Source organism: Manis pentadactyla, chromosome 2 (assembly GCF_030020395.1).
Source record: "Manis pentadactyla isolate mManPen7 chromosome 2, mManPen7.hap1, whole genome shotgun sequence".
NCBI classification, from domain to species: Eukaryota; Metazoa; Chordata; class Mammalia; order Pholidota; family Manidae; genus Manis; species Manis pentadactyla.
Window position 1 is genome coordinate 234702011 of NC_080020.1, and position 12600 is coordinate 234714610.

The window sequence follows — 12600 nt, forward strand, 5'->3', positions numbered from 1 at the left end:
GGCCGGAGGGCCCACTCACCTGACTCTCTGGCCTGTCTTACAGTCTGTCGGGCTGCCCACTGGCTGACAAAAGCATTCGAAGTATGCTGGCCACCAGCTCCCAAGAGCTCAAGTAAGATTCAACAAAAATGTTTCTTTAAAAAAATCCGTTCACCTAATAGTAACATAATGGCTGTGTCATTCGTAAAGAAAACTGTTGTGGAAAACCCAGCTGTGCACCTCCGGGCCTCGGGGCCTCCGTCCCTTTTCCGACGACCCATTCTGCCTTTTCCGCTCATTTATCTCTAGCTCTTTTCATAGCCTTTCCTTCTTGAATTTTGTAAGTACAAGCATTCTCTCTCCAGATACGCATGTGGATGCAAGGGAAGTTTTACGGAGTTACTCAAATTTTTAGGAAATGATTGTAACTTAAAAAGCGAAAAATTGATTGTTTAGAAGTCAGTTGTTAATATGACTACTTAAAATATCGATATAAATGGCACTAATGACAAAAACCCACCATGATAATAGCCGGTCCTTAGTACGCTGTGGTCACGGCCACAAACACGCTCAGGGCAGCGGCTGGCGCAGACACTAAGCCCTCTGGCTCCTCCTTCTCCTCTACGCTTGTGATTTTTTCTGTAGTTTAATCATAAATCCAGACACCTGCATTTATGTAAAACTTACCGGACTAAGGTTTTCCTTCTTTGTATGTTTACATATGTATATATGTGTGTGTGTTTGTGCATATACATGTGTATTCATACCCAGTTCCTAGGCAGGCTTTGGAAGAAGTCAGTGCGAGTCACTGACGGCGTGTTAAAGCCCTTGGGATGCTGGTCAGAGACACGTTCAGGCGGGCGAAGGCAAGAGGGCTTGAAGCGGTCCCCGACATGAGGACCAAGAGCCCAGAGTAATTGCTTGTAGTCACCTGACATTGTAAATATCATCCGATGGCTTGACTTCCATTTTGGAAGCAACCTTATGACCAGTGCAGAGAGATCATTCTCAGACCCTGTGGATCCCCAGGGACCCTCCCCTGCACCCCAATCCCACTGCCCTAGGCCAGGGCGACGCTGGTGTAGGGCTCTGTTTCACACCGTGTCATTTTTTACAGGATCCCTGTCCAAGGCCCTGGTGCCATAGAGCACCTGTTCATGTTCAGTGACCTCCTGAACTAGCCCTTGCGTCTCAAGACCCTTGGATCTCTCTTCATGGCGCGTAGACACCTGGAGGCGTCCTCCAACTTGCAGCTTTAAAGTCTGTAGCGCCATGCACGCAGTGCCTAACGGACACATAGTCTTTAGAGCCTCAGAACGGACAGAATTAGCAAGAACAACTCCACCCACTTTGTTAAGACATCTTTTTTCATGGCCTGGCAGCATATTTCCCTCATGATCAAAACGTGGCTGACTGCACTTGGGACCCGGCCAACACATCAGAGCATGGCAGCTTCCCTCTGAGTTCCTTCCTGAGGACACTTTGTGAAAGTCTGGCTCATATCCAGTGCCCACAGGTCAGCTGTATACAAGGACATACTCTTTGTACCACTTCCAACTGGCTAGGGTCTCAAGACCCCCGGAGGCCAGAGCAACTTTCCCAGGTGCCTAGTTTCAATGGATTTGCATCCCTTGAATCTGTGCTTAGAAGTTCATGTTGATCTGAAGTTCCAGTCAGACAGACTGCTTCTCCGGCTTAGCACTTTCTTCTCTTTTTCGTTTTGGAAGGTGGTTGGGTGGTCTCTCCCTCAGCACCTTCAGAGCGAGGCAGCCTGCCCCTGACGTCCTACACGCAGTCCCGGAGTGGCCCGCCCCCACTGTCTCACCTCTTCCTGGATGGGAGACCTTAGCTTCCAGAGGGCAGTGGCCTTTCCCTAATCTTGGCTGATCTAAAAGCCACATTCATTTCTAAGCTTGTCTTTGCAAAAAGGTGCCATTAACCCTTTCTGGGAAATCTAAACTTGATTGGTCTTCTGAAATGGTCTGTTTAATTAATGGATCTTCAAAACTAGGGATTTCAATTAAATGTCTGCTGTAAAGAGTCTAAATATCTTAATGACCAATTTTTACTTGATATATCTTTCTAAACTGAGGAAACTATAGGTTATATTTCTCCTTTAATCTTTTAATTGACAACACCCTACCATCCACTGCTTTTTATCTGAGTCACAAAAGTCTTTAGGTGGCTTTCCTGGGGAAGGGAGCACGGATCGATCCCTTTAAGATCTACAACAGCTTGTTCTAGAATAATTCATGCATGTACCCTTTTCAGTAGATTATTCTTTATATATTTGTTAAAGCTTTGGTCGGCTCCTACCACACAGCCTCTTGTCTGATCAAGAGTGAAATCACACTGTTCGTTGTGAGGTGCAGTGACCTCTGCTTCTTCATAAAATCATGTTAGAAAATAGATCTCAATTACCACAAAAAATTTTTCTATTATTCATCAGCTGAGAAATGGAATTTTCTGGAAATGTTCCTCTTGCCACTTCTAACGCTGAGTTTTGATAGTTGGCCACCAACAGGACATTCTTGATCATGCAAAGAAATGAGTTTCGCCAGACAAACTCTTTGTCTTGGAATCTCAACCCTCCTGCCTTTCCTGAGACACTTTGCTCGTTCTTAGCAACACATCTGGGAGACTCCTTAAAAGAAGTCAGGAATGTGCTGCCTCGTTGTAAACTGAAAATGTATTAAAATATAACGTGTACGTGAACATCACTCATATTCTGAAACTACTGCTTTGTCTGGTCCCTGGTTCCTCTAATGTAGAAAACACAGGTCAGGAAGTGGAAGAGAAACTTCCAGGAGGCAGATGAGACCCCGCAGCCAGAAGGCCTGTGGCTTGCAGGCCCTTCCAGGAATGCCTGGGGTGGAGCCTGCGCTCCAGACACCGCCTCACCCATGCGGGGAGGATTCCTGCCGGGGCCATTTACAGAGGCCCCAGGCAAAAAAAAAGGAATGCTGTTGTTCAAATTACAGTGATTTGTGTGTGTGTGTGTGTGTGTGTGTGTGTATGAGATAGAGAGAGACAGAACTCTGCCTAACATAAGCTCTGGTTCTGAAGGGAAGTTTCTTCTCTGAAAATTTTGTTTGCCAGGATCACCTGCAAGAACTTGCAGACCACGCCCTATTGTTGCTATGCCCTCCCACCCCCAGATGCGTGATCAGCCGCAGACCCGGGCAGGATGTAGGTGTTGAGCCATATCAGTAACCAATTTAAGCCAAATCAAAACTGATTTCAGTCAGAGGTAGTTAGCTCTAAAACAGGCCCCCAAATTAGCTTCCATTTATATTTCAGTTGGCCAGATTTAGATTCCTGCTTACTATCCACATCTTTATCCTGTAACCCCACCAGCCATGTCACTAGTAACTCATCGCAGGAAAAGGAAGTGTGAGTCGCTGGTTCATCTTTGCCTCTGTGAGCTTATGTTCCGTCTTCGGAGGGTGGGAGGGGTCCTACTTTTTGATTCTCTGCCCTTTAGAAAGTGTTCTTGCTTGTTCGGTAGTGATCAGGCATCTGTCTTGGGTATTTTCGTCTTAGATGTAGAGGAATTTTAACCACATACATGACAAACCTTTTTTTTCAAAACCTGGTCACATTTATTTAAATCAAAGAATTAAAATTTTGAACTTGGACCAAGACCCTACTTTTCTCTAAAGACTACTGATTTCTAGAATTTGCTAAGGCCTGTTTTTTCAGCTACAAATGTGATGCAGGCGGCAGGGAGATGGTTTTTCTGGGCTCTAGTAGCATTTACCCACCCGACAGTTCCTGCTGTTTGATGTGCGGGAAGCACACCCTCCTTTTCTGCACCCCTTTTGCACCCCTGTGATCTTTTGCCCTGATGCTCACAACAGTAAACCCACAGAACTCTGTGAGCCCCAGGGTCTGGCTTCCCTAGCAGGAAGGGTGCACTGAGCTCTGTGAGTTCAGCTCCTCTAGTGGGAGGTTCTGGCCTCTGTGCGGGGGGTGGGGGGCAGGTCTCTCACGTGAGAGAGTACTAGCATGGACGCCTCGTTTGGTTGGAAAGCCCATTGTATCCTGCACCTGACTTGGCTACTGACAGTACTGGGGTGCACGTCCCAAGTCTGGGTGTGAGCATGGTGGCCACAGGTGAGAGTCGGGGGCCACCCAGGCAGTCAGACCCAGGCTTGTGGTCTGCTGGGGCCCAGTGAGCACCCCCCAGACCGCTGGGCTGTGGCGAACGCTCGGGAGCCCCCAGGCTGCGGCAGCACCCCTGGTAATGTCATGCACCCACATAATTTGGGGACACTTACAAAGCGCCCCTGCACAGATTGGCTCCTTTGAGGGGAGCACGGGAAGTCTTGGGCCCATTCTGCAGATGTGGAAACTGAGGCATGGGCAGTTCGGCAGCTCAGTCAAGACCCCAGGTGACAAGCGACAGTGACAAAACATGGACCGAGTGCCTTTCCACATGTCATGCTGCCTCTTCAGATTCAGGGACACTTCAGGTGTGCGGTTTGGGGTGGAGAACTAAAGGTTCACTCGAACGATGGCTGCAGCCATGTGAACACTCACACCTGGTTTCCTCTTCTGACGCTCCCAGCATGAGGTCTCCTGTGTCCCCATGACCCAAACGGGGGTTACGCTGGTGCCCGGGTCCAGTATAGCTAAACATCCCGGTGTTACGTGACCGTCAAGCGTGGGAAACCACTCCCAGCATTTCCCACCACCACATGAATACAGTTTGTCCTTGCCCTGGAAAAAAACTAGCTCCAGCATTTATATTTCAACATCTGTAAACAGTTGGAAAAGTTTACACCACAGCATTCCTTAAAATATCCAAAGAAATGCAGCTTGCTGCAGATAGATTTTTATTTTATCATAATAAGTAGGGCTGATTTCAAATAAGCTCAATACAGGAAATAATAGGTAAGTACAATATGGCAAACCTTCCGAAATAAGGCTTGTAGGTGACTCTAATCTCACACGCACAGAAATGAGCACAAAACGCAGAACAAATCGGGTAAGCGCCCGCCCTCGGATCCTGACTCCCTGAGCCCCTCCTTGGGGCGGCAACCAGGAAAGCCTTGCTTCTCTCCGTCCCCAGAGAGCAGGTACCGCCCCGGCCAGTGCCCCTCCTGGGGAGAACACCGGGCGCCCCCGGCAGGAACCTGGCCCGTGGTTTTCTGCTGTTTTACCAAGACCCCCACTACAAATCTGCCTCCTACTTCCTTTTGCTAAGAGTTGGCCTTCAACCCAGATTATTAAATGAGAGATCCAGGTACTTGGGTTTTGGGTTGTATTTTAATCAAGTTGACCTAACTATACACACACACAAACCAAGAAAACCAAAACCAGACAAAAGTTTAATCCACTTAATAAAGGGATCTGTGCTTTACAAAAACATTTATAGAGTTTGCTAGCAATATCTGACACAGTTTAGTGTGTTAGCTTTTCATGTGTTTATGCCCCACCACCTTCCAGGGTTTGATGCAGGTTATGGGAAAAATCAGAGGGTAAAAAATCAGACTTAGGTCATACAGGAAAGCAGAAGGTATAGGATTTAAGCTTAATAATCTAGACACAGCATTTTTCTAAAATGAATTATCTATGCCAAACAAAATAAGGAGCATGGTCTCTGAAGGCAGGGGAACACTGTGCCTCGGTTTCCTTATCTGTGGAATGGGACAAGTCCTGCCACCAGGTGCTCAGTGGACATTGGATAATTGTTATCAGTAATAATGGCAACACAAAACTCCATCACTCTTTTTAAATCTTTGAGTTTTGTGAAAATATTAACCCAAATTCAGAGACAATGTAAAAGTTAATGTTTCCTGGATGAGTTTGTATCTGGCTTTTCATGGTGTCCCTGCAAGAAGAAGAACTTCCATTTACTCCAAATCTGTGAGCCTCTAGCTTTGGAGGGTTCCACATCAAACCTTCTAATTAGAAAAAAAAAGAATAGAAAGAGGTTGCTGCGGTCACACTTGCTGGGTGGTCTGGAGATTGTTCTAGAACCTGGGTGGAGTCACGAGATATCCCCAGATGTGTGCGTGCTGCGTGTGTGTTAGTCGCTGTGCACACACCTGTTCACACACATGTCCTAGCTGCCCTGCCCAAGGGTGCCCCAGCCCTGCTCCCCTCTGTGCTCACACCCCTTGCCCCTCAGAGAGGCAGGGATGGTGTGGAGTTCTCTGAGCTCCTGGGTGGAATCACAAACCAAGAGAGGACATTTTCAGGCAAACCAGAAACCACACAGTTTCATTCATTCATTTATTTACTTTCAGACTCTGTAATCGGTTCCCAGAGAGAGACACCATCCCTCCCTCAGGTCACTCCTGGTCAGTGTTCTAAGTCAGAAAAGAGGAAGTTCAGCCCCAGAGCCCTCGGCCACCCAGGAGCAGAGGGGACAGAGCTAAGGGGCTGGGTTCAGGGAAAGGACATTGTCGGCAGGCAGCCTGGGCCCATTCTGGAAGGATGGACCGAGCTGGCCTCAGCATGGGTGAACAGGACATCCCTGTGATGCAGCGCAGGCCCCAGAGGGGGGTGTACAGAGTGAGCACGTGTCATGGCCAACCTGCAGGCCTGTGGCCAGAGCCTGGGCAGGAGGCTGGGAGAGGGTGTCCTCAAAGGGACATGTTGGAATGGGAAGCGGCTGCCCAGGACCAGGGCTGGGCACGCAGGGGCCTGGGAGGTGTAATGTGCTCTCTGCCGGCATCGGCCAAGGCCAGGCTGGAGTCCCAGATGGCAGTCCCTCCTGGGGTGCCCTGGGCGGCCCGTGCTCACTGCAGGCAGGGCAACGTCAGCTAGACATGCACCAGCCGGGGGCCCACGTCACCCAGTGGCTCGGCACAGGGGCTCTGATGGGAATGTGGTTTCAGGAATGGGCGCAGCATGGCCTACCTGTGCCTTCTCCCAGCAGAGTGAAGGGCTAGTGACACGGACTCAGAGACTGCGTGAAAATTTGGTCTTGCTCATGGAAAACAAAGTGTCTAAGTGGTTCCTTGATATTTATCATCCATTGTCATCAAAACTATATGAAACGAGATGAATGTAGGGACGATTCCCCGGTCCACAATCAGCTAAGTAACAGAATAAAGTCTCCTTTGAAAGCTGTAGGCCTGGGCCTTCTGTGGTTCCCGTGGGCAAGGAGCGTGGGGCCAGCTCACCCCACTCTGGAGAGCGGCACACTCCTGATCAAGTTTGGCTAATGACAGTACAGGCGTCCATGTTTTATTTTACCTCCCACCTGCCATTTCTGCTGTCTTCCTGGCCAACTTGGTTTGTCACTTTAACAGCTCACTCCACTTAGCCCCTTATAAAGCGGGTGTCCCTGAGGGTGGTGTGCTTGGACTCAGAGACAGGACCCGACAGCCCCTCCCGGCGCTTAGCGGGCAGTGTCGGCCTTAATCAAGACTGGCTTTGAGATCTTTATGGCTCCTATCGTGACAAACTTGGGGAATATTTTAAACCAAGAACAAGACCATGAGGAAGATTGTCCTTATGAAATGTTTCTTAGCATTATTGCGCCAGTTTGAAATGATGAGGCATTTAGTGGAGATGTCAGGAAGTACCGAATGATACTGCTTGTTTCTAAACAAATTTAAAAAATCACTCATCATCTAATCAGAGGTAAAATAATACATCCTATACAAACTATTTAAAAACTACTCTTGGCATACTTTAATTTTTTTAAATTCTGGATTTGTTCGTTTTCTTTATAAAACATACATCATATCTGATGCATGTAAACAAAAGGAAAAAAGTGTTTCCTTTAGAATTTTAAGTATTTCAGTTCTAAAGGTATTTTGAATATATATGTACATATGTTACTAATGTATACGCATGCATCTATGTGTAGACATGTATTTTGTGGCTGCGGTTTCCGTTGTTAGGCTAGGATTCAAGGCCAGAGCGTGTTTCCTTTCACTAAACAGGGTACTTGTCTTTGAGTCTCCTTCACCTGTAACATCTAGTTTAAACCTGGTCTCTCCTGATTATTGGGAATCAGGTCCCACTTTCATCTCATTTCGTGCTCCTCTGGGATGACTCGGAGAAAGGCCCTCCATACAGTCTCCTGGGACCTCCACCCCAGTGCCAGCCCCCCAACACCAAGTGGGATGAGGCCCCCCCTGGTGGTGGACGTGGCTGGGAAGGACAGGGATACACTGGACTTCAGTTGTGAATCTGAGGTTTTATTCCAGTCAACACTTCTTTAATGTATGGTTCCCTGGAGCAAAATGAATGCAATTGGAAATAAAGTAGATGTTCCCTATGGGAAATTATGGACAAGGATTTTGGAGGCATCTTTCCCCAGCAATTTCAGAAGACAGAGCTGTTCTCCTTGGGTTTCTATCTTGATTGCAAAGGCTGACTTTGAGGTGCAGAAGGGCTGCCAGCAAGCAGGGGAGGCCAGGGGGCAGCAGGCTCGTGAGCAGCAGCCCTCCCTAATGACACACTCGTTCCGGACCCTGACATGTGGTCTTTGGGGCGGACAAGTCAGGGAGACCCCATCCCATCCATTCTGTTCTTGTGTGGCATGTTTACAGCCAGAACCATGTCCCTGCACGAGGCCCCCGTTTGGTCGCCCAGGTCGCAGCCTCCGCATTCTGAGGTGCTTGCTAGTTTTCTCTAACCACAGTTAAGGTGGACGCACCCTATCTACCCTCAAGGAGAACTCGAGAGTATCCTAATACTATAAAGAGATGAGAAATCCCCCTTACTTGATTTATTTTTAAGAAGAATATCTCTCAGAGCAAGTAGCTTCTAGGATCAATGAGCTTCTCCAGGACTGGCCTCCACTGCTGTCTGGGGGGGTGGACATGGCCATGCCCTGGACCAGCACCCACAGCACGGTGGCCACAGGCCACTGTGCCTACTGAGTGCTTCCAGGCCACCGTGGCTGAAGAAGTGGATTTTTAGTTGCACCCATCGTCTTAGCTCAAATGTAAACACTCACAGGGAGCAGGTGCATGTCCGCAGTGGGCCACACCACACAGAGCGTCGGCTTCATCTGCACTGGTCTGCTCACACCTCTTGCTACCTTCTAGGAAGCTTCCAGCAACATTTTACTCCTACAGCTGCGGAGTTCATGTTTCTCTAGCATCTGGGTCCTCAACATTTTCCTTCTATTATTAAGTCATCATCAGATAGATTAATCCTTTTCTATATACTGTCTTTTTTCAACTTAGTACTGTTTGTAGACAGATTAAAACTAAGTATGACATGAATTCCACAGTGTAAGTGTTTTCAGAATAAAACACTTGCATGATACCTGGAAACCGCACTGTTTGGACCATGAGGGCAGCATTCAGTATCAGTGAGTGGAGAGGCTCAGGGATGTTATTTTTAAATATATTCAGCTTTATGACTTTCAAACTTGTACAGAAATTCAAATTCAGTTAAGCAGGTGTCGTCACAGAGAGACTGCTGGCTTATCATCGCACATAGGTTATGAAGACTTGGGACTTTTATGCTGTTAGGAGCCTGTTCTCCGTTAGTATCTTTAATATTTCTCTTTCAAGCTTGCTTATGCATCGGTCAGCCTACCGACAGAGAAAAGCCTCTGTACGGGGTGAAATTCAGCACCTCCCTTGTCCCAGCCACCGTCAGCACCTCATCCTGAAGGTGCTGTTATTATGCGCACTTCGCATCGTAGGATTCGAACAGGTGACTTGTTTCAGCTGATTTCCGATCTCAGGACACTCGCTGTCATGCTCACGGACACGTGGTGCCCCTGTGACACCATGTGCCTGTGGCGCGGCCCCCCAGCTCATGTCCAGCTCCGATGTGTGAACAGCTGCTCTCATGTCCTCAGCACCTGCTCTCCACTTTGTCCCCCTGTGGCCAAGTACTGATGGCACCTTATAATGTACTTCATCCTTTTAATATAAAAACACATATGACTTATAAATGCACCCATTTTGGGCACATGTGTATCCTCTTATCTAAGAGTGTGGGAATGTGCTCTTAAGACAAAGAAGTTTTTAAATGGCTTTTGGAAATGAAACTAAAATAAGCCCCAAAAATTGAGAAAGTAGGGAAAGGAAAAAGTGTTTATAACCTCATCTCTCTAATAAATCACTACCTATGATCTTGAAGCCTGCATTTTCCTATATAATGTATATTATATAATCTTATTTTAATAGCTGCATAGTATATCTGGGGCGGGGGAATATTTCTGCAGCTTCCATTTTAACAATAGCAACAACGACCCCCAGCACCAGGAAGCCAGGGGGCTGATGTGTGCACCGCCCCCAGGACCCCCTCGTCTGTTGGGCGGGGAAGGCCAGGCTCCCGGCAGAGTTAAGATCAGGTGGGCTACAGGTGCTAACGTGCTTTGTAAAGTGTGGTGACACATCCTACATGTGTGCAGTTTATTTTATGGAATGGACAACTCCGTTATTCATAGCTAAGCTGTGAACATCAACAGTAGGCAGAGGGCCTCTGTGGCCCTGTGTGACCGGCACGTGGGTCCTGGTGCAGGGGGCCCCTCACTGCTCTCGTCCCTGCGCTCGGCGAGCAGACCAGGTCTCTCCGACACCTGGGGAGGCAGCAGGAGCACTCAGACGGATGTCAAGGGGGCCAGAAGAGGAGCAGCCGGGGAAGGTTCTAGAAAGTGAAACAGAGCAGGAGTCAAATCCCAGAAGGGCTGGCAGGGCCGGGCAGGAATTTCAGCATAGCAGGGACGAGACCCGACACAGTTTTACAGAACGCCCAGTCACCACATGGACAGCTTGAGGGGTGGCAAGTCACAGGAGGGCCAGTGGGGAGGCCTGGGGACAGTCGTGTTGGCGGGATTGTGACCGTGCAGGTCAGGAGCCAGCATCGCTGCAGGGCACAGCGGGGGCTGCATGGGAGGGCGCAGGGACCCCAAAGGCACCCAGCAGCTGCCAGTTCCCGAAGGGCACAGGTTCTGGGGAGAGACTCCGGCACGCCACCTGGACGTGTGGTTGATGTTTCCGTCGGGTCAGCCTGTGGGGTGTCACGGGTCGTACACGGGAGCTGAGGAGGCCTGCACAAGTGTGGAGTCGGGCCACGGGGCTGGGGTCCCTGTGGCCACTGCCTGCATTCAGGGATGAGCATTTGGGGACCAGCCGGCTCAGCCAGAGCACGTACAGACAGGACCGGGACGGTGCCCACCCCGCCCGGACCATCCCACCGTTCAGCCTGGGGCCCACCTGCTCTAAGGCTCGTGAGAGGCCCAGGAGAGGAAAACAGCCTTCTGGAAATGAGAACTATTATAAATCCCAGAGGGGCAGCCGCACGTGTCTTTCCTCCGGAAGTCTGCTGACCCCGGAGGCAGCACGCCGCCTCCACACCATGAGGATGTGCACGTAAGGATGGCAGAGCCTAAAGACCATCATCACTGGTGGCAGCCAGCCCCCAAGTTCCCACAGCGTGACCTCCAGCAGAGCCGCATCTCCTGAGTCAAGACGTGCACCCGAGACGCCTTTGGGGTGCTTCTCTTCCACACGCCCCCCGCAGGGCAGGAGAGCTGCCCGGTGGGCGTTTCACCAGCACACCTACACACTGGGCGCCCCAGAGCAGCAGGGCCCTCCCCGGCCAGCCAGGTGCTGCCCAGGTGACACATTGGTAGAGGGCCGAGGCCGGGCTCAGACGGGCGTCTCTCAGTGCACACTGCTTGCTGCTGGCAACAGCCTGAACGTCAGACCACGCCTGCTTGGACTCATTGCCGCGGGGACCTGCACCCAGATTCACGCCCAGTTGCTGCCAACACTACTGTGGGGTGTGGGGGGCTGGAGGGACCCTGGGAGCTGGCCTTTTCATGGGAGAAATGCTTTGATTTTGCCTCTATCAGAAAGACATGCCACCCTCATAAGACTTGCAGACTTTCACCTTGAGACCTAAGAGCGCTCAAGTGATCCTTAAATCCATGTTTCCTAATTCTTAAAATAACTGTTCAAAATATGCCTATTTCCTCCCCCAGCCCCTTGCAGTGCAAGCGCATTCCCTTGAGAAGACCTTCCTTGACCCTCTCTTGATCAAGTCCAATGTGCAGGCTAGGGCACAACTGCGGGGGTGGTCAGCCTCTGCCTGGGTTTCCGGATCCGGTGTAAGGAGTCCCACGTGCGGTCCATGGAGCAGGCTTTGTTTTATGGATCGGTAGCCTGTCCTGCTGTGGTGCTAAGGCTGTCCGTGGACTAGAACCGAGTCTCCTTGAGGACATGGCCGAGTCTTCAGCGCCCATGGGGCACCCCATACGTTGCTGGGAATCCCAGCCATTGAGTGACTGAGTCAGTGCATGAGTCAGACACAGCCGTGTGAGGAGGCCGTGCACCTGTTGGGGGGCCTGTGAAGGAGATCAGTGGGTCAGCAGGCAGGCCAGCCAGGTGACCGCGGGTGGTCAGGGTCACCCAGTGAAGTGAGGCCATCTGGAAGGGTTAAGCGAGTTTGGAGAGACTCCTGCTCAGGTAGAAATGAGGCACTATGGGGCTGAGCCTTCCGGCGTCACCTGCGTGCAGGGAGAGAGTGGGCCTCTGCCATCGGCTCCATTCCACATGGAGTCTACCCCAGAAGGTGCGGGTGAAAACGGGCAGCACGCACGGAACAGCACGCTCCAGCCAGGCTGCGACCCTGGATCGGGGCCATCTGACCCCGAGTGACTGACAGAGGAAGGACACGCCTCCTTGG

General features: G+C 50.1%; 1 protein-coding gene across 13 annotated transcripts in view; it reads left to right on the top strand.

The window, feature by feature from the left end:
• MYT1L (myelin transcription factor 1 like) overlaps nucleotides 1-12600 on the top strand; it is a 385352-nt gene that overhangs the window by 326991 nt on the left and 45761 nt on the right. For 12 of the 13 annotated variants that reach the window (XM_036881769.2, XM_036881779.2, XM_036881771.2 and 9 more), the window contains one exon: nucleotides 44-112. In XM_036881769.2, the coding sequence (XP_036737664.2) occupies nucleotides 44-112 (69 nt within the window). Of the gene's footprint in view, nucleotides 1-43; nucleotides 113-1096; nucleotides 2646-12600 lie in introns of those variants that run through there. The other variant, XM_057497485.1, reaches the window with a different exon arrangement.